Source organism: Nyctereutes procyonoides, unplaced genomic scaffold, assembly GCF_905146905.1.
Source record: "Nyctereutes procyonoides isolate TBG_1078 unplaced genomic scaffold, NYPRO_anot_genome, whole genome shotgun sequence".
NCBI lineage: Eukaryota > Metazoa > Chordata > Mammalia > Carnivora > Canidae > Nyctereutes > Nyctereutes procyonoides.
In genome coordinates, this window is record NW_026575049.1 from 47,003,512 (window position 1) to 47,023,776 (window position 20,265).

General features: G+C 41.5%; 1 protein-coding gene and 1 long non-coding RNA gene across 6 annotated transcripts in view; one reads left to right on the plus strand and one right to left on the minus strand.

The window, feature by feature from the left end:
* Positions 1 to 7,657, minus strand: part of THADA (THADA armadillo repeat containing) — a 327,892-nt gene extending 320,235 nt beyond the window's left edge. For 2 of the 5 annotated variants that reach the window (XM_055328920.1, XM_055328917.1), the window contains exons 1-5: positions 7,473 to 7,656; positions 5,355 to 5,501; positions 4,902 to 5,001; positions 4,551 to 4,645; positions 3,715 to 3,845 (exon numbers count right to left, since the gene is read on the minus strand). In XM_055328920.1, coding sequence (XP_055184895.1) covers positions 3,715 to 3,845; positions 4,551 to 4,645; positions 4,902 to 4,977 — 302 coding nt within the window. In that variant the 5' untranslated portion in view covers positions 4,978 to 5,001; positions 5,355 to 5,501; positions 7,473 to 7,656. Of the gene's footprint in view, positions 1 to 3,714; positions 3,846 to 4,550; positions 4,646 to 4,901; positions 5,002 to 5,354; positions 5,502 to 7,472 lie in introns of all 5 variants that reach the window. The other 3 variants (XM_055328918.1, XM_055328919.1, XM_055328921.1) reach the window with 3 other exon arrangements.
* Positions 1 to 20,265, plus strand: part of LOC129511836 (uncharacterized) — a 132,213-nt gene that overhangs the window by 102,152 nt on the left and 9,796 nt on the right. The gene's annotated exons all lie outside the window — the stretch shown is intronic.

Sequence of the window (20,265 nt, forward strand, 5' to 3'; positions counted from 1 at the left end):
ATCATAAAGAAAGTTCAAAGACAAGTAATAAAACAAAGGAATGGGGCACCTGTGTAGCATAGTCAGTTGAGATCCAACTCTTGGTTTTGGCTCAGATCATGATCTCAGGGTTGTGAGATTGGGCCCCACATGAGGCTCTCTGTTCAGCACAGAGTCTATTCTCTCTCTCCCTCTGACCCTCCCGCTCATGCTTTCTTTAAATTAAAAACACAAAGCTTAAAAACAAAATGAAAAGATCTTTAAAAAAAACACCAAAGAAATATATTTAGAGCTCTTATACCCATGCCATGTTTTCTTTATTGGCAAAACCCACCTCTCACTAGAGAGGCTAAAGGTGTGAGAGTTTCCACTTCTCAGCCCTTCTTACAACCAGAAGGGTAAATGACCCAATCTTGACAACAGAAAGTGATGGAAAGTGTCCTGGAACCTTGTACAAAGTGTTTTTCTCTCCAATAAAAAGAAATAGAGAAGAGGAAATTTATTTTTTTCTAGATGCCGTCATGTCTGCATAAGGTGCCAGTAACTACTACAGCCCCTTGTAATTCTGAAGGAATATATGGCCAACACTTGGGAGAAAAAATGGAAAATATCAAGCTCTATGACATTGTCGACTACTTCCCCACAACCCTAGAACCAGCCAGTTATTTGATCATTTGCTCTTTGACACATTAAATACATTTACTTATATAAGAAAAAGAGAGTGCCTGAGTGGCTCAGTTGGTTAAGTGTCTGCCTTCAGCTCAAGTCATGATCCCAGGGTCCTGGGATGAAGTCCCACATCCGGCTCCCTGCTCGGCAGAAAGCCTGCTTCTCTCTCTCCACCTGCCTACTGCTCCCCCTGCTTGTGCTCTCTCTAAAATAAATCAAATAAATAAATAAATAAATAAATAAATAAATAAATAAATAAATAAATAAATAAATAAATAAATGACATTCTAACAAGGAAACACAAAAGATACATAATCACAACTAGTCAAACTCTACATATTAAAAAATGTTCAATCTCACTAGTAATCTGGAAGTGAAAAGTAAAACATGAGGTTATTTTTTTATCTATTAGATCTTAAAAGTTTAAAGATTGATATCTAGTGTGATAAAGATATGAAGACACTGGCACTCATTCATTGTTAGTAAGAGTATAAACTTGGAATAGCTTTTGGGGAGTACAGTTTAGTAACCTCTTTGGTGAAGAAATTCCACCTATAGGAATTTATCTCAGGGAAATACACATAACAGTTATAGACATAATTAAGAATATCACGCATCATTGTTGGAATAATGAAAACAAAACTAACTAAACACCAATAAATTTATACATAAAATTGTTAGCATTATCCATATTATGGAATATTTATAGCTGTAAGAAAATATAAGGACTTTTGGTGGGAACATAAAATAATGCAGACATTATGGAAAATAAAGGAGGTTCCTCAGAAAATTAGTAATAGAATTACCATATGATCTAATAATTCACTTCTGGATATGTATCCAAAAGAACTGAAAGCAGGACCTCAAATAGATATTTACATACTCATGTGCATAGCAGCATTGTTCACAATAGTCAAGAGGAAGAAGCAACCCTGATGTCTATCAACAGAATAATGGAAAAAAAAAAAACAGAATAATGAATGAATATAATGCGGTGCATATGGACAATGAAATATAATTCAGCCTTAAAAAAGGACAAAGATCTTGCCACATGCTATCACATGGATGAAACTTGAGAACATTATGCTAAGTAAATAGGCCAATCAAAAAAAATACAAACACAAATATTCCACTTATATGTGGTAACTAAAGTAATCAAATTCATAGAAGCAGAAAGTAGAACTGTAGTAACCAGGAGCTCGGCAAAGGAGCAAATGAGGATTTACTATTTAATAATACTGGGTTTGGGGACGCCTGGCTGGCTCAGCAGTTGGGCACCCGCCTTTGGCTCAGGTCATGATCGCGGTATGCTGGGATCGAGTCCCACATCAGGCTCCTGCAAAGAGTCTGCTTCTCCCTCTGCCTGTGTCTCTGCCTCTCTCTGTGTGTGTCTCTCATGAATAAATAAAATTTTTTTAAATAAAATAAAATAATAACAATAATAATAATACTGGGTTTGGGTTTTTTTAAGTAAAATTTTACTTAAAAAAAATAAATAAAGATTTTGCTTATTTATTCTGAGAGACACAGAGAGGCATAGACATAGGCAGAGGGAGAAGCAGGCTCCACGTGGGGAGCCCGATGTGGGACTTGATCCCAGGACCCCAGGATCACGCCCTGAGCCAAAGGTAAGACACTCAACCACTGAGCCACTCAGGGGCCCCAATAATACTGTTTATAGAGTTTCAGTTTTGCAAGATGAAAAAATTCTGGAGATACACTGCAAGACAATGTAAATATACTTAATACTCAAAAATGATTAAGATCGCAAATTTTATGTTGTGTATTTTTTAACACCATTAAAAAAAAATAAGGATTATACTGACATGAAAGTATCTCTAAGACCTTCTTCAGTGAAAAAAAAAACAGGCTACAGAGCGGTGAGTAGAGTATAACCCCATTTATGTAAAAATAAGAAAACTATAATACAATACCCACACTAAACCCAAAGAAAAGGCCTCAGGAGGTAGACACCAAAATGTTAAGTCATGACCTTTACTAAAGAAAGTAAGATATGCCAGAAACAACAAACCAGAAGGCTCACTTATTTTGTTCACTTCTATATTGCTTGAAGCCTTTACATCAAGCATATATTGCTGTATTACCTGTATAATTAAAAATATTTGTTTTGTTTTGAAGATTTATTTATTTATTCATTCAGAGAGAGCGAAGAGAGAGGCAGAGACACAGGCAGAAGGAGAAGCAGGCTCCATGCAGGAAGCCCGATGTGGGACTCGATCCTGGCTCTCCAGGATCACACCCCGGGCTGCAGGCGGTGCTAAACTGCTGTGCCACCTGGGCTGCCCTAAAAGTATGTTTAAACCAAGAACAAGGGCAGCCCAGGTGGCTCAGCTGTTTGACACCGCCTTCAGCCCAGGGTGTGATCCTGGAGAGCCAGGATCAAGTCCCATGTTGGGCTCCCTGCATGGAGCCTGCCTTCTCCCTCTACCTGTGTCTCTGCCTCTCTCTGTCTCTGTGTCTCTCATAAATAAATAAATAAAATCTTTAAAAAAATAATAATAAACCAAGAACAAATGGAAAAAGAGGAAAAAGAAATAGCAAGATGACAGATTAAACTTAACCAATAATAGCATTAATGTAAATTGACTAAACCAGGAGTCAGCAAACTACAGCCCATAGCCTGTTTTATTAAGGCCTGTGACCTAAAAAAAGCCATTCCACACTTTTAAAAAGTTGTAATAAGTATAGACACCTGGGTGGCTCAGTGGTTGAGCATCTGTCTTTGGTTCAGGGCGTGGTCCCAGGGTCCTGGTATCAAGTCCCGCATCATGCTCCCCACAGACAACCTGCTTCTCCCTCTGCCTATGTCTCTGCCTCTCTCTCTGTCTCTCATGAATAAATAAATAAAATCTTATTTAAAAAATTTTTGATTAAAAAATAAATAAAAATAAAAAGTTGTAATAAGTAAACAAAACAGAGACCATATAAACTGTTAGTGACGTATTTCAGTTCAGTTTTACCAAGCCAGGAGAACTTTAAATACTGATTACTTTTGGTCAAATTGAACATTTGTAATGTTTAACTTCTTTTCTTTTTTATCCTTACCTTGCTAAGACTTTCTTCAAGGGATTCTTTACACTCAGAGAAAGATAGATGCCTGCTAAAATATCCAAACAACTTCGAATAATGGGATCACATGCACCATTCTTATCTGCCTTCTCCAGTAAAGGCACAATCTACAATCCAAAAAATTCAAAATCACAGTAATTTTTTCTAAAATCAAGTATATAGAGCAAAGTAACATAGCCAAATACTCTTTTAAGTCTCAATTATAATGTGAAATATATTCTATACTGCATTGTTGAGGATACCGATTTAAATACCTATTTTAGTAATTTTTAACTTTTTAACCCATATCTCCAACTCCCATTTTACTCTCCAGACCGACCTCTATTAAGAATTAGACTTATTAATGGCTTAAAGTATAGGAATTCTGTTGCAATACTGAAAAACCAGTAATATATATAATTGCTTCCCCCCAAAATTATGCAAGTTCAAAAGGTAAACCCTAATACTGAAATACTGGTAAGGAGAGTCTTTATATTTTAAATTAACTTTTTAATATGTCTGCTAAAAAGTCTGAAAGGTTCAAATAGAGATAATTTTTAAAAATTTATCTCCACAGAAAAGATATGCACAATTGTCTCATTATCCTATAGCTTTCTAGCTCCAATGTTGGTGGAAGGCTGAATATGGCATCTACTGATACTCTGAATAAAATGAGATTATACAACAAACAGAAAAGGAAAGGAAAAACCTCTATTCTTTAATGACACATTGATATTAAATAATCGGGTGCCAAAAACTGTCAGTTAATTTTAAAAGTCCATAGTAGCATGATAATCTTCAAGATGTATCCATGAATATCAATCCAGTCTTACCTGTTTAACATAATGGATTTGTGACACTCCATCAGTGAGTTGTACACAGTATAACAGCAAAGAAGCTAAATTCTTTCCTTCCACATCAGCCAAAACTAGATAACACACAAACAAAAATTTCTTCAAGGATCTAACAACATACGCACATGAGTTTGCCAAAAAAAAAAAAAAAGCAAGCAGAACTTAGTCTGAAGACAGAATTTTTAGGAAGCCATTTTACATGCAAAATTAAATGTAAAGAACATGGAAAAAATTAAATAGCAAGAGTCTGAACAAGATATTTAGTCTCAGAGATAAAAATACCCTGCAACCCAGGAAAGAAAGAAAATAATGAAGTCAGAAATCACTTACATCTCAAAGTTTCAAGGTCTTGATGGCAAATAGTCAGTGCAGTTACTTGCATTTCTTTTTTCTTCTTTACACCCATTTTAAACAGAATTAATGGTAGTCACTGCAAAAAAAGAAGAGTTTATTTTTTTATTTTTTAAAAAGAAGAGTTTAAAGCATTGTCTAATTCAGGATTTCTGAACCTCAGTACTATTGGCATTTGGAGCAAGATAATTTTTTGCTATGGGGTATCATTCTATGTATTGTAGGATATTGAACAGGTTCCTGGCCTCTGCCCATTAGATGCCAGCAGCATCCCCTTCCCAGCAAGTTATGACAATCGAAAAATGCCAAATGTCTCCTGGAGACCAAAGTGGCCCCAGGTTGAGAATTACTGGTCTAAGGATTTTTGCTCCAAAAAAGAAAAACATTTTTTAAGCTCAAAAAGAGTTTATTATTGTCTAAAGTTACCATTACCTATTATGACCCAGTCTTTGTATTTTAAAATACAGCCAACCTTCAGGCACCTGGGTGGCTCAGTTGGTTGAACGTCTACCTTTGGTTCAGGTTGTGGTCCCAGGGTTCTGGAGCCTGCTTCTCCCCCTGCTTGTGCTCTCTCGCACTCTGTCAAATAAATAAATAAAATCTTTTTAGGAAAAATTTACAATAAAAAATAATTTTTTACAATAAAAAATAAAATACAGCCAACCTTCATTTTAGTAATAAATAACAATAAAAAAACCGGCGTGGTCTTTCTAAAAGTAAACTGGGCCCAACTAACCTCAGTGCCTTCCCAGTTAACCAGAGGTGTTTGGCCTGGAGACAAAAGGATGGCACAAATGCTATAAAGCAGCTGTTGTTGTTGTTGGACTGTCAGAAAAAGAGGAGATATTTTCTGTCTTGCTAAAGAATTGGGAAAAGTCAGTGCAAGTTTCAATGAGGCAGATCCCTGCTTAATGTAAAGAAAGACCTCTCTAATCCACCTATGTATGGCACGGACTGCCTTGTAAGCAGAGAATTTCCCCATCCTGGAAATATCCCACCAGAAGTTGTATGAGCCCTCTGCAGCTGGACCCTTGCAATAGCCTCACAGCTGGTCTATTCTCTTCTCTCTTGATTCTGAGGACTCCCCGCTTTTCACAGGCATCATAGCAATCTTTTTAAAACTCTAATCAAATCTAATTACTCGCTTGCTTAAAACTCTGCAAGGGATTCCAATTACACTTAGAATTAAATCGAACTTGATACTTGAGACCTTGGCCTTCGAGGCACCAAGGAATTTGGTCCTGCCTTCCTCTGCATTTCATCTCAAATCAATCTTCTCTTCACCATCCGAGGGGCTTTGCCTTTCCTCATACCTCTGCCTGTTAATGCTTGTTCCACCAGATCTTTGCAAGATCTTTTTCCCATCTTTCAGGTCTCTTCTCAAATAGCACCTCCAATGAGAAGCCTTCCATGACCACTCAAACTATATCAAATGCCAGCACTCCAACTCACAGATCATTTCCATTACTCTATTTTCTCCATAGTACTACTACTACCTAAGATCGCAATAACTTGTTTATTTCTATATTGTCTGTCTCCCCCAGTAATAAACTCCACGAAGGCAGCAACTTTCATCTGTTTCACCCACTATTTTAATTCTCAATTCCTAAAACAGTACCTGGCATATATCCAGTGCTTAATAAATATCTGATGAATAAGCAAATGAATTAATTAGCAAACATTGTCAGCGATGCATGCCTTTAACAACAGAAAGGTGCACTACCCAGTTATGTATATTCTGTATCTAAGTGACAAACCAGTCCTGACACTGAAGAACCTGTGGTCCGTCTGCAAAGTAAGAAATCGATAGGGCACTGGAATGTGAAAAACCATTTAACAGAAAATAGTAATAAAAACGGACACTGCCAGAATGGCAAGGACAAGGGAAGAATTTGCAAAGTGACATGATGAGGTCTAGCGTAATAATTGGGGATCAAAAAAATAATAATAATAATTGGGGATCGCTTCCTAGGAAAGTGGCCAATACAGAAACTTAAGAAGAGCTAGAGACAGAGAACTGAGGAGACTGATCTCTCGTAAATGCTAAGTTTACAGCAGGATACGATCGTGGAACCCTAAAGACTACACAAAAATAGGTTCGGTGCTTATGCGTGCTCAACAGACGCCTGAACCTTTGTCCTGATGAACTGGGCTTCCCCAATCAGGGAAAATCCCGTGCCCACCCTACAGCAGTGCTTCAGTGACGAGAAGATGCTCCGCAAATCGTACTCCCACTGGCTGCTTCGCTTTGGACCGCTGCTTCGCTCCCACCTACACCTTGCTGGCTGACTCCCAAAACGCTCTTTGTGCAGTTTCCGAACCACGTGGAGTCCGGAGAATGACAGGCGACCCAAAACACTGGTTCAAGCGCTGTCTCCATGGAGACCTAAGCGACCGGAAACCGGTATAGCAACCGCCAAGACCTCGCGATAGCAGAGGACGAGAATTGGTGCGAATCCCCCGGCTGCCCCAGGAAAGTGGCGGAGGCGAGCAGTGCCGAGTCGCGCGCGCTGCCGCGAGTCTGGCACACGGGACGCCTGGGAGCCAAACCTTGTGCCCGTGAGCGTCTAGGAAGAGTCGCTGCCGTGTGGACGAGTACCGAAGCTGGTCTAGTTCTACGATGCCTCCGTGGCTCGCAACGTGGTCTGTCGACTACCGGGTCTGCGCAATGGGAGGGAGGCAAGGGAGACCCGAACAGGCGTCATCGCGAGAACTGAGCGGCTGCGCTCTTCCAATCAGGAGTCCGGGGCGGTGGTGACGTCACCGGGAGCGGGGGGGGGGGGGGGAGGGGGTTAGCGAGCGGGTTTGGGTAGACGGCGGCTGTAAACAGAGCGCGCGGGGTACGCTCGCGGCGCGGGGCCAGCCCGCCGCTGGGAGGCCCCCCGGGCTCGGTCGCCTTAGGGCAGTGTAGACCTGGAGTACCTGGGCAGCACTTTAGCCTCCATCCGGGCATTCCACCCTCCTCCCACGCGGCCCGCCCAGCCCGGAGAAGGGGAGAAAACCGCCCCAGGGCTGTGAGAACCGGCGACCGTAGGGCCTGCGAGATGGGATCCTTCGGGCCTTACGCTGAAGCCACGCCAGGAGTTTTGGCTAAAACGAGAAGCGCCAACATGAACTAACTAACGTGTGTCGTGTCCCGAGTGCGTTTGTTCGTTCGTCAGATGGTGAATGAGCGCGAACTGTCCGAGCTCCTGCCAGGCGGGGTGGCCTAGAAGTCATCAGATGATTCATTACCTTAGAAAGAAATCAGGGGCGGGACCCTGCGCTCGGAGCTGGGACAGAGGGTCGGGGTAAGGTCAGGACACAGAGACGGATGCTGTGCAAGGTGGCCAGTGTGGCTGGAGCCAACGGGGGAGGTTGTAGGGAAGCCCTGACGTAGGGCGGTGGGGCCGGGGAAGTTAGGTGATGTAAAGCCCCATTGCCCTATGTCAGGGCTTCCTCCTCCGTGAGATGGGGAGTCATTTTGAGCCGAAGAGTGATAAGGTTGTTCATATTTCAAAAGAATCACTGGAGCTACTTTGTAGTGGAAGCTGGACGACCAGTAAGTGAGGAAGCTATTCTTGGAAACTAGTAAGATGCTAGTGACTCAAACCAGGGTGACAGCAGTGGAAAGAAAGTATGAGGGGTGGACAGGTTCTGGATTATGACCTGAAAAGTAAGCTAACCGGATTTTTTGAAGGATAAGCTATGGGGGATGAAGAAAGAGGAGTCAATGAGGATCCCAAGATTTCTGATTTGAGCAAGGGGAGGATGAAATTGCCATTATGGAGTGATGGGGCAAAAATTTGGAGTGTATTTGAATGGGTGTGAAACACACTGGGAGAGGAAATGTCAAGATCAAGTAGAAACAACTCTAGTACTTCCATTAGGGTCAAATAAATGGAGCAGTAACTATGGGAATTAGAGGCAATGAAGGTTTAGGTTTTAAAGGTTCAAATAAAAAAAAAGTTTTAATTTAAAAAAAAAGGTTCAAATAGAAACGAGAAGATAGCCTTTTGTTTTTGCAAAGCCACTTAACCTACCAACTTGAAACTAAATTAACTTCTCTGCTTGAGGTTTTCTAGACTACAGCATGAATTTAAGCCATGAACTTTTAAGTAGCTATTTATTTGTAAAAACGTATTCCAAGGGAGTTTTTAAAGAGTCCATAATCCTTAGTATATAAAAGTGTAGAAACACTTAAATGACATCTTATTGTAAAAGTGGACTACATAAAATCATGAAAAATAATATGTCCATGTTTTGTTAAGTGTAGTTTAGCTTTGGAAATAAGTACCTGTTGAAGCAGCATTGTCCCCTCAATTATGGAATGGATTTTTTTATACTTATTTAATGACACATTTTCACAGATAATGATTTTAAAATTTTTGACACTTGACAGGACATTTGATTAAAATTTGATCTCTGAAAGCCACAAAAAAAGGATATTTTTATTTAAGATTTTATTTATTCATGGGAGACCTAGCGAGAGGCAGAAACATAGGCAGAGGGTGAAGCAGGCTCCCTGCAGGAAGCCCAATGCGGGATTCGATCCCAGGACCCTGTGATCATGACCTCAGCCAAAGGCAGATGCTAAACCACTGAACCACCAGGGTGCCCAAAAAAGGCTTTAATTGCTTACTCATTTATTACTTATCCATAAAAGTCTCTATACAAGCCAAACTACTTGCCAACCCAAGCTAAGTTTCTTTTGTGAGTACTGTTTTGCATAACTGAAAAGTGTAATATAGTCTGTCAGTTTTATAGTCCCATTACCTCCTAAAAAAAATAGTTTATGGTAATCTGCAAGCAGTACATGATTTACATAAAGAGTCCCTCATAAAAAGCCTTATTTCATATTTTCATGTCTAAAATGAAGTCCAAAAGCATATACTAGAGCTATGAATGTGAATATTGTGTCATTTTTTAATATAAGATGAAATCTTGCTGCTTGTTAATAAATGTTATTGTTTGTCCCCTAGTCTATAAAAGAAAGCAAAGTTCTTCTGTTATTGATCTTGCTGTATAATAAATAACCCCAAAACTTAATGTCTTCAAACACTACATTTTTACTTTTTACAGTTTCTCTGGGTCAGAAATTTAGCAGCATTGTGTGTGGCTGAGTGCTACTGGCCAGGAGTCTCCCATGAGCCTGCAGTCACCGGAAGATCTGGCTGGGGCAAGAGGAACCACTTCCAAAATGACTTAATCCAGCGTCTCTGGTTGTTGACAGGGGGCCTCAATCCCTTCCATGTGGGCTTCTCCTCAGGCTGCTTAAACAGTCTCATAACATGGTGTCAGGCCTTCCCCAGAATGAGCACAGGAAAGCAAGGTAGAAGCTTCGATGACATTGATGGCCCAGCCACGGAAGTTACACACCATTTCAACAACATTCTGTAGTCACACAAGTTAGCTCTATTCATTGTGAGAAGGGTTGACAGAGAAGTGGATCAGGAGGCCAATGTAATTGGGGAGTGCCATTTTGGAGGCTGGCTACCACAGTATTAGAACACATCTGCTGGGTTTTCCTCAATTCTTGAAATGTACTAGCTAAGGAATCACAACTACGAAATAATTTTTTTTTAAGATTTATTTATTTATTCGTGAAAGACAGAGAGCGAGAGAGAGGCAGAGACACAGGGAGGCCAACGTGGGACTTGATCCCGGGACTCCAGGATCAGGCCCTGGGCCAAAGGCAGGCGCTCAACCGCTGAGCTGCCCAGGTGTCCCAGGAGGGAAAATTTTAGATGCTCTTCCAACTTTCTCTTTTTCAGCTGTTCTGATCCCTTCCGGAATTAAGAGCACACATAGCGGCTTGTCTTCCATGTGACACTCCTTTTCCTTCCCCATACACCAGGCTCCAGCTTGAGTGGCCTTCTCAATAGTCCCTGAAAGCACTGCTCCATCCATGTGCTATGCCCTCTGCTGAGAGGGCCTTTCTTATTCTCACCTGAGAAACTGCAGCACACTTGAAGACCCATCTCAAATGTCACCTCCTCAATGAAACCTGACAAGAAATCCCTGTTCTGCCATACTTAGATTTTTGTCTCAGTTATAACAATGTCATTTTGTCAGTACATGCTAGTTATTTGTATGCTTGTCAGTCTTCCTACAAGTCTTTCCAAGACAGGGACCGTCTTTAGACAGTGCCTAGTGCAGTGCTGAGTGTAAATAGCTCAGCAAATATTTGTTGGGTTAGGGTAATGGCTATCGTGTTCTTTACAGTGTTAATGGGCAGTGGTGCTTATTTTACCACCATGTGGCAACAAACTATGGAATTATTTCTACCTTTGAATAAGGAGTTCAGCCAGGATGAATATTCACCAAATTGTAGTCTGTGTTTTTTTGGGGAGTAGAATTACAGGAGGCCCTCATTTTCCATGCTATTTCGGCATTGTTTGAATAATAGTATGTTTTTTCATGTGGAATACAGCACTCACACAGGAAATAAGTATTTACAAAGAAATTTTAGCTTGTTAACTTCCTACCCAAAAGTATGTTAGAATAACTTGTTGACTCAGATTAGTTAATATACTATGAAATATAACATTCAAATAGAAGATTACTTTGTGAAAATTGAGCAATTTTATTCACAGAGTGCTCAGTACTGCACTAGGCAGTAATCCTAACTCTGGAATATGTTGGTATTTTGATAGGGATTGCATTAAATCTATAGATTGCTTGGGTGGTATGGACATTTTAATAATATTGACTGTTCCAATCCATTAGCATGGAATATCTATCTATTTGTGTCATCTTTAGTTTCTTTTATCAGTGTTTTATAGTTTTCAGAGTACAGGTCTTTCCTTGGCTAAGTTTATTCATAGGTATTATTTTTGGTGTAATCATAAATGGAATTGTTTTCAATATCGTGTTTTTAAAATTCAGCATTATTGCTGCTTATGCCTTTTACATCAAAAAACCAAATATTTAAAAGAAAATTTAAGTAAGTCAGAAATGAAGTAATAAGGAAAAATATTTATAAAATAATATGACCTAAAAATATTGGAACAGAAAATTATGTATACATTATGTTTACAACTTCATAAAAATATAGATACTGTGAATAAGGGTTGGAAGAGAATGTGTTTGAAAAAGTAGTTTAAGCTGGTAAGATTGAGTGAACATTTTTTCTTCTTAAAGTGTCTTTAATGTTGTAACACTGGGTTAATAAACTTTTCTTTTAAGGCCTGTTTTTGTAATCACCAAAAAGTTAACATTTTTTACTATTTGAATTATGTTACGGTCATTTTATTTTATTTAGATTTTATTTATTTTTTTGGTGGGGAGTGAGTAGAGAAGGGCAGAAGGGGAAGGAGAGGGACAAGCAGACTCTGTGCTGAGTAGGAAGCCTGACATAGGGCTGCATCTCACAACCCTGAGCAGAAATCAAGAGTCAGCCGCTCAACCTCCCGAGCCACCCAGGTGCCCGTGTTACTGCCTTTAAAGAAAGGTAACAATTGTGTAGGGCGCAGATAGAAAAAAAACAAAAATTTTAAATACATAGACCATCCTTGCCTAAAATGCTTTTGAAAAGAAAATAAATGTTTTTCATTCTTGTTTCAAAAAGCAATCCTGGAACACCTGGGTGGCTCAGTGGTTGGGCATCTGCCTTTGCTGGGGGCGTGATCCCGGTCCCAGGATCGAGTCCCTCATCAGGCTCCTTGCGGGGAGCCTGCTTCTCCCTCTGCCTGTGTCTCTGCCTCTCTCTCTCTCTCTATGTGTCTCTTGAGTAAATAAAATCTTTTTTAAGAAAAAAGGTAAAAATAGTGTTGAATTTTTGATACCCATACTTATCCTGACTCCGTGCTTTAGGTTTCAGGAGCAGAGCAGATTGCTATTATTTACTTCCAGCAAACAACAGTTGCATGGTTCCCCAGTGTTCAAATCCTTATCCCTCAGATGACCTGAGAACCAGTTGACTAAAACTCTACATATGAACAATGTGTATTATAGGTGAGGATCCCCCCAACATGAATCTCAGCACTTAAATAAAAGGGAGAGACAGCTATCCTCTTCTCAGAGAGTGTCCTTGGAGATATAATAGGAGAAATCCTGGGTTCTCTTAACCCTTTGGAGTATAAATAAATTTTTCCAGGGAAAAGATAAACCTAGTGTCTGTCTCCAGCTTTACTACCCAGAGATGCACCTACAAGTCTCATTCCTCCCGAGAAGTGTAAACACAAAACACATATATCCAAGAGGTGAATCTCTGTAATTTACCTCCTGTAGGTGTTACAGAATGAATGTTGTATAAATTTTATGTATGTATAGTAAACCTTTTCTGCATGTGTCACAGAGTTCTCTCACTAATCAGTCATAAATTAACCTTCCAAGACTTGATTTTAGTCCAAGTCCCCAGTAAAATTTGCTTAGATAGCCCTAACTGTGCAAAAAGATAAAAATATTTTCTTTATTGTTCCACAGATTGGTTAGAACATCCCAAAACTCGTATGTCTAAGTTGGTGAGACCTTTTACTTTATATCAATCTTGCTGCAATTACTTAAAATTTCTGAAACTCCTATCATTCTTTTTGTGTTATTTTGAATGCATAAGAAAATCAGCCTTGCTGTTTATGGACTGACTTTGCTTTTGGCCGATGATCAATTGATCACTCTCTTTGATCATATCTGCCATGTCTTACAGTTACTTTTAATGGTTCCCCAAACTCAAATCCAATTACAAGGGATAAAGATTTCTATACCACTGGATATCCTGAGAAAAATGTTCTAAAAAGAACACCCAGGAGTGCCTGAGTGGCTCAGTTGGTGAAGTGTCTGCCTTCAGCTCAGGTCATGATCCCATGATCCCAGCCCCACATCGGGCTCCCTGCTCAATGGAGAGTCTGCCTCTCCGTCTCCCTCTGCTGCTCCCTCTGTGCTCTATTGCTCTCTGTATGTCAAAATCTTAAATAGAAACATCCAAAAAGATTTCAAAAATATGAGCTATACCAAAAGAAGAAACAAGTATATGGCCTCCCAAGGTGATTTCTCTAGTGAGGACTATTCTCATTTGGATATGTAAGTTCCATGCTGTTCTATATATATATATATTTTTTTTTTTTAATTTACACAGCTTTTTTTTTTTTTTTTTTTTTTTTTTTTTTACGATAGTCATACAGAGAGAGAGAGAGGCAGAGACACAGGCAGAGGGAGAAGCAGGCTCCATGCACAGGGAGCCTGACGTGGGATTCGATCCCGCGTCTCCAGGATCGCGCCCTGGGCCAAAGGCAGGCGCCAAACCGCTGCGCCACCCAGGGATCCCTACACAGCTTTTTATAAGAAGCATAAAGGTGTGTTCTGATCCTGACTTGTCACTAGCATTAATCCTTAACTTTTGAAGGTAACCTATGAAGTAAATCTTGCCTACAAGTGAATGGACTGTTCTTCCAACCTTGCTACAAATGAATGGAATATTCTTTTTCTACTATCTATACTGTTGCACTCTAGGAGCTGCTGTAATACCTTTCTTTTGCCCTAAGACACCATAAAGGTAGCTAGCTAATCCAATACTGGTTACTTGGGCTTAATGCACATTGATGATATCATACCTAGGTGATAATCAGGGACCCAAGAACTCCAGTAGCAGTAATACCAAGTGGGCATAAGCAACCTTATCCCGACCTCTCCGTTCACAGTGGCTCTCAGCAGGCACATGAATATATAGGAACAGGGCCTGGCCACTGGGGTGAAGAGTGTGCCAAGGGAATGGTAGGCAGGACTTCAGGGCAGGGATCTAGGCTCATAAAGCAGTAGCCCAATGGAAATAAAGACTGTGCTTCTCAGTAGACAGCCAGGGGAACCCAGAACTCACTCCTAACAGCCGGGTATTGGTCTACTTCAAATCCGAGTGGCCCAGCCACAAAAGGAATGAACTAGATCTGAACATTTCAAATGGTATGCTTAGTTGACTGGTGGTATTACAAATGGTCAACAATACACCAAGATCAACATCCCTCAGCCTTCAGGTAAGTCAGACCATGGATGGGGATCCTGACACATACCATCTATCCATTTATTTGCGTGCTATTCCATATTCTTATTTTCTCTGTCTGTAATGAGAAGCCCTGGACAAGTTCTTTCAGCCTTGAGGACAAGAGCTGATCGTTTGGGGTCATTTTTTTTGGAGATACAAAGTTTAATAACCCAAATATTCATGTTCAGCTGCTGTACATGCAGGCCATAGGCATGAAAGGTACCTAAGTGGATTTAGAAGATGATTAAAAGGCCAGATCCAAAGCTTCTTGCTGAGCAGGGAGCCTGACAGGTTCAATTCCAGGACCCTGGGATCATGACCTGAGCTGAAGGCAGACGTTTAACCAACTGAACCACCCAGTCGCCCCTCAACTTTATTTTAAAGTAATACACAAAATACTACACGCAAAAAAATAGTATTTTCCTTCAACTGAATGCTCTGCCCTAGTATTGCATGGTACCATCTCTGTGGCAGCATAGAAATTTAGAGCTTACAGCCTACTTGCCTAGAACTACTATGCCAGGGCTCCTGCCTACCTTGGTAGAAGTTAACTTAGAACAGGGTGAGGCTCTGCCCACCAGAGAGAGAGGGAGCACTTGAGCTGGGAGGGATGGGACAGTTAGGGCTGACAGACCGCAGCAACAATGGCTGTCACTCCTGGAGCATTCAGCAGGAGCCATATCATCTCAGTCCTTTACACTGTCAGCTCAGTTAATTCTCACACAAACCTATGGCTAGTTACTGTCTCCATTTCACAAATGAGAAAACTGATTTTCCTAGAGATTAAGGGAAAGGATTGAATCAGAGAGAGCCAAGTGTGAAGCTTTACCACCAACCTATAAACTATTTGACTTCTCTGAGCCTCAATTTTCTCACTTTTTAAAAAACAGTTCTAGGGGCACCTGAGTGGCTCAGTCAATTAAGCACCTGCCTTCAGCTCAGGTCATAATCCTGGGTCCTGGGGTGGAGCTTGCGTCAGGTTCCTCGCTGAGCAGGGAGTCTGCTTGTCCCTTGCCCTCCCTCTCTGCTCCTTCCCCTACTTGTGCTTTCTCAGTCTCTCAAATAAATCAAGAAAATCTTTAAAAATTTTTATAAGTTAGAAACAGCTGTAATAATGCCTACTTTGCTACATTGCTGTGAGAATTAAATGAGATAGCACATGTAAGGTGCCTATCCTAGTTCCCAGAACATAATACAAATTCAACAAATGATCTGCTATTTTTCTCATTCACATTTGACCCTAGACCTGTAACCTCTCCAACTCACTCTCAATTTTCAGAACTCTCTCTGGTAAACTGCATCAAGTCTTTCCAAAGATGCCCATGTGGTAATACAGGGACCTGTGAATATTTTACCTAACATGGAAAAAGGGTTTTGCAGATGGGATTATATTAAGGATTTTGAGGTGAGATTATCCTGGATTACCTGGGTGGTCCATTGTAATCAGAGGGATCCTTATGAGAAAGAGGCAGGAGGACCAGTATCAGAAAAAAGAAATGTGGTAACAGAAGTGGGGGTTACAGTGATGTGCTCTGAGGATGGAAGGAAGGGCCATCAGCCAAGGAACACAGTCTAGCTGACACCTTGATTTCTAACGGGTTAAGACCCATTTGCGGCTTCTGAGCTCCAGAACTACAATATAATAAATGTGTATTTTAAGGTACTAAGTTTGTGGTATTTGTTGCAGTAACAATAAGAAATTAATACTTTCCCTAACTGAAAAAGGAGTGAGCAGACGCCAGGCTGCACACCTCCCCTGAGGTCAGTGCCCGGGAGCGGTCCTCGCCTGGCTGACTGTCCCCCCATCACAGCTGGTGAAACTAAACCTATGCTGCTGGAGTTTTTGAGTTTTGGGCTTATTCTCCAAAAGATTTCTCTTTTTTTTAATTAAGGGACAGATTTTGAGGAGAAAAGAAACATGGGACAGAGAAGTCGGAAATAGAAAATACAAATGCAGGCTGTTTTTACTAGTTGTTTTATAACCACAGCAAACTGGTACAGAGAATAACCGGTACAAACATCACAAGTTTCAAGGACATTGGTGTTCCTTTGGCACAGATAGGTCTTTGGAATTTAGGCTACAGTCCTTGTTTTGGGGTGGATCACTGGGTCCTTGGCAGGGTCCCTGCTTTAAGCCGGATTTGAACAGAGGACCATGCAGCAGAAGTGGTTGGATTCATGTGTCACAAGATTGCCGAAGCTCCTCCCCTTGGGGGACAGCATCCTCCTCTAAGTGGTACCTCTCGGCCCCTGAGTGACAGGCTCCAGGAGTCCGGTGGGCTGTCCAGTCACGTCTGCCTCTTTGATCCCCTACTTTCGGTGGCACGTGGTTCTAAACCTGCCCCAAACTGCCCTGGCTTGGCTGGCCCTGGCCTCTTCCTAACGCCTGCCACCACTGTGGCAATGGGTGAATCCAGGCAGTGAGGTGACCATCCCATTACAATGTGAAAAATCCGGCCACACCCCACTCTCCCTCCTTGGTCTCACAGCACACACACAGGCCAGGGCAGTAGTTGGGGATCCTTGGAAGAAGTACACCAAACTGTCCATACCCCAGGGTGCAGGAACCTCAGAGGGGCAGGGGCACAGGCCCAGGAATAGCTGCTCTGCGGCGCCTAGGAGCCTGGCTTGGACTGGAGTGTGAGTTATCAGGAGCCAGGACCTCCTTTGCAGTACATCACACCCCACCCCACCCCCAGCCCTCAGCCTGGGAGCCAGGAAAGTCCCTCCACCTTATGGACTAGGGAAGAACGCAAGCACTCCCTTCAACCAGGCCCCAGTAATTTTCATGTATTCCTCACAACAGACTGTGAAGTGCCATTCTCATTTTACTGGAGAAAAAAACAGTTCAAATGGAGTAAAGTGGCCAGTGTGCAGTGGTTCTGATGCTTAGATGCTTACTCTGTCCAGGGCTCTTTCCATTATATTCCGAGCGCTCCTTTTTATATGCAAATGAGGCCAATTGTGTCGGTGACACTTTCCTACAAAATGAAACAATGTCATAATTACGAAGGCTTGGGAATTGATGGTATTAAATGGGTAATTTGGATTTAATGTTAAATCCTGCAGTATGTGACCTAGGTCCAGAAAGAGTGCCTTTCCAAGTGTCACCTCTGCCATCTGCTGGTCAAATGACAATATAACTAAAACAAGTGGGTATTGATATTATCATCACATAGAAGTGTGCATGCCCCTAAGGCTGGGTAAATGATTTTGAGTGTGGACTCTGACTTTTAGGGCCTGAGATGACAAAGTAAAATGTTAAATATACAGATAAAGGTCAGATGTTTTCCACAATAATCTCCGCTCAGGATGAGGAACCTCATAGTTTACAATGGAAGAGCCCATTCATCCATTTGTTCAACAAATATTTATTAAACATGGTCTTAAGTCTGTTTCCCAGGAAACAGATTCTAGACAGAGGTTTGTGGAAAAGAGGGTTTCCGGGGAGTACTCTTAAGAATAACCCCCAGGAAGGCTTGGGGGAAACAACTGATCAGAGAAGGTTGAACAGAAATGAATTTGCCACAGAGGACTTTAGCCAATCCTACCAGGAGCTCTGGAGTTGGCTTGCCAAGGGACAGAGCCCCTGTCCTTCTGCATCGATGAGTTATTTGATCAGTGAGCTATATCAGCTAATACTAGCCACATCTAGGGGAGTGAGAGCCTTGGTCTTGAATGGGGGATCTGGGAAGCACACCACCCCATCTACTGCAGATCCCTGCTATATCCTGGGCATCATGCCATGGTCTAGGGATGTGATATTGAACAAAAAAACATCCTTGCCTTCAAAGGCACCCAGGAGTGCTGAGTTAAAAAAACAAACAACAAATAAACGTAAAAAAAAAAATCCAGGAACTAGAAAATTATCTTGTAGCTGGAAAATGTATCCCATAAGCTTAAGTGAACAACAAGGAAAAATCCTTGCTTCTTAGGGATGGCAATAAAGAAAGTTGAAAATAGGATGCAAAGTGAATTCACTCTCTGACGATGTAAAAAATAACGATGAAGGAAGAAGTTTGTGCAAAAACAGTTCTAGAGAAACTTGCCTATGAAATGCAACTAGAGCAGTGGGAGATCACTTTGGCATTCCTCTGCAGCAACAGTGGATCCCTCCAGCTCTACCTAAGAATGGGTGATGGCGTTTTCCCTCTATGCTGGGGCCTGCAAGTGTTCTGAGCTATTGGTAAGAAGGCTGCCCATAGGCAGATGTCATTCCTGCGTGGCAGGGTAGGGGTGGGCTGCTGATTTGGGGTTGTTCTCCCCAGACATAGCACTTTGGTACAGTCAGGAAAGGCAGTTCCTTGGTGCCTGCTTAGGCAGAGCCAGGGCAGTCCTGAGGCTGATTCTGCTCCTGTCCATTGAGAATCCTCCCACCAGATACTATTGTCTCTTCCTCCTCCACATCCCCTTGTCCTTCCTCCTCCCCACTTGTGGCATCTTTATTTCATCTCTGAGAAGAAGTACTTGGACTTGCCTATTATCCCAGGCTGCTACGTGCAGCAGGACGATGCTCTCTATACCTGGAGCTCATTAGGGCTTACATTCTTGAAACACATGAAACTATTTCTTTGCCATGAGTTTCGGAGAAATTATGTGAGACTTACAAAGCCAAAATTCACCTCCTTGTCTCCTGGTTTAGTTGTGGTATCTAATCTCTGAGGCAAGAGGGAGGGAACTGTCTCAGAGGTTTGGCTGAAACAGAGGACTACAACAGGTACTGCTGACAGTTCTAAAATGTCTTTTCAGAGCTCCGGGTGCTACCCCTCAAACATCCTCATTTGATGTCCTGCCACAAACTCCTCTCTGTTTTCCTCACTTCCACCCAACTAGCTCCTCCTTCTGGATTCCCTTTGTGAGCTCATGCCCTACATAAGCACGAATCTTTCTTTCCCTCAAACACTACTCCCTCCCCACCCCCTTGATGATTAATCATCAGATTCTAGATAGTTGTACATTTCTGTCAATGCCCTAGCTAGACACTGGTAATCACCTCTTTATGTGTCCCTGTCAAGCAGAGTTTCTTGACCTCAGCACTATTGACATTTGGGTTTCAGGATGTTGAGCAGCATCCCTGGCTACTACCCACTAGATGTCAGTAGCACCCTTTAGTCGTGGCAATCAAAAATGTCTTCAAACCACTGCTGTGCCAAGCCATATTGGAGCCTGAGGTAAAAGGAAAAATGTGTGCCTTGTGTACACTTAGCAAAATGTCCTCTCATAGTCTGAACCAAGTGTGAAAAGTTAATGAAAGTTTTGAAACAACAACAAAAAGACTAAATTCACTCTACACTGATGTAAAATTTGAAAGGCAGAAAACAAACACAAAACGACATCCAGAAACCATTACAGAGGACATTTTGTAAGGCCCGGCACAAAATGAAAATA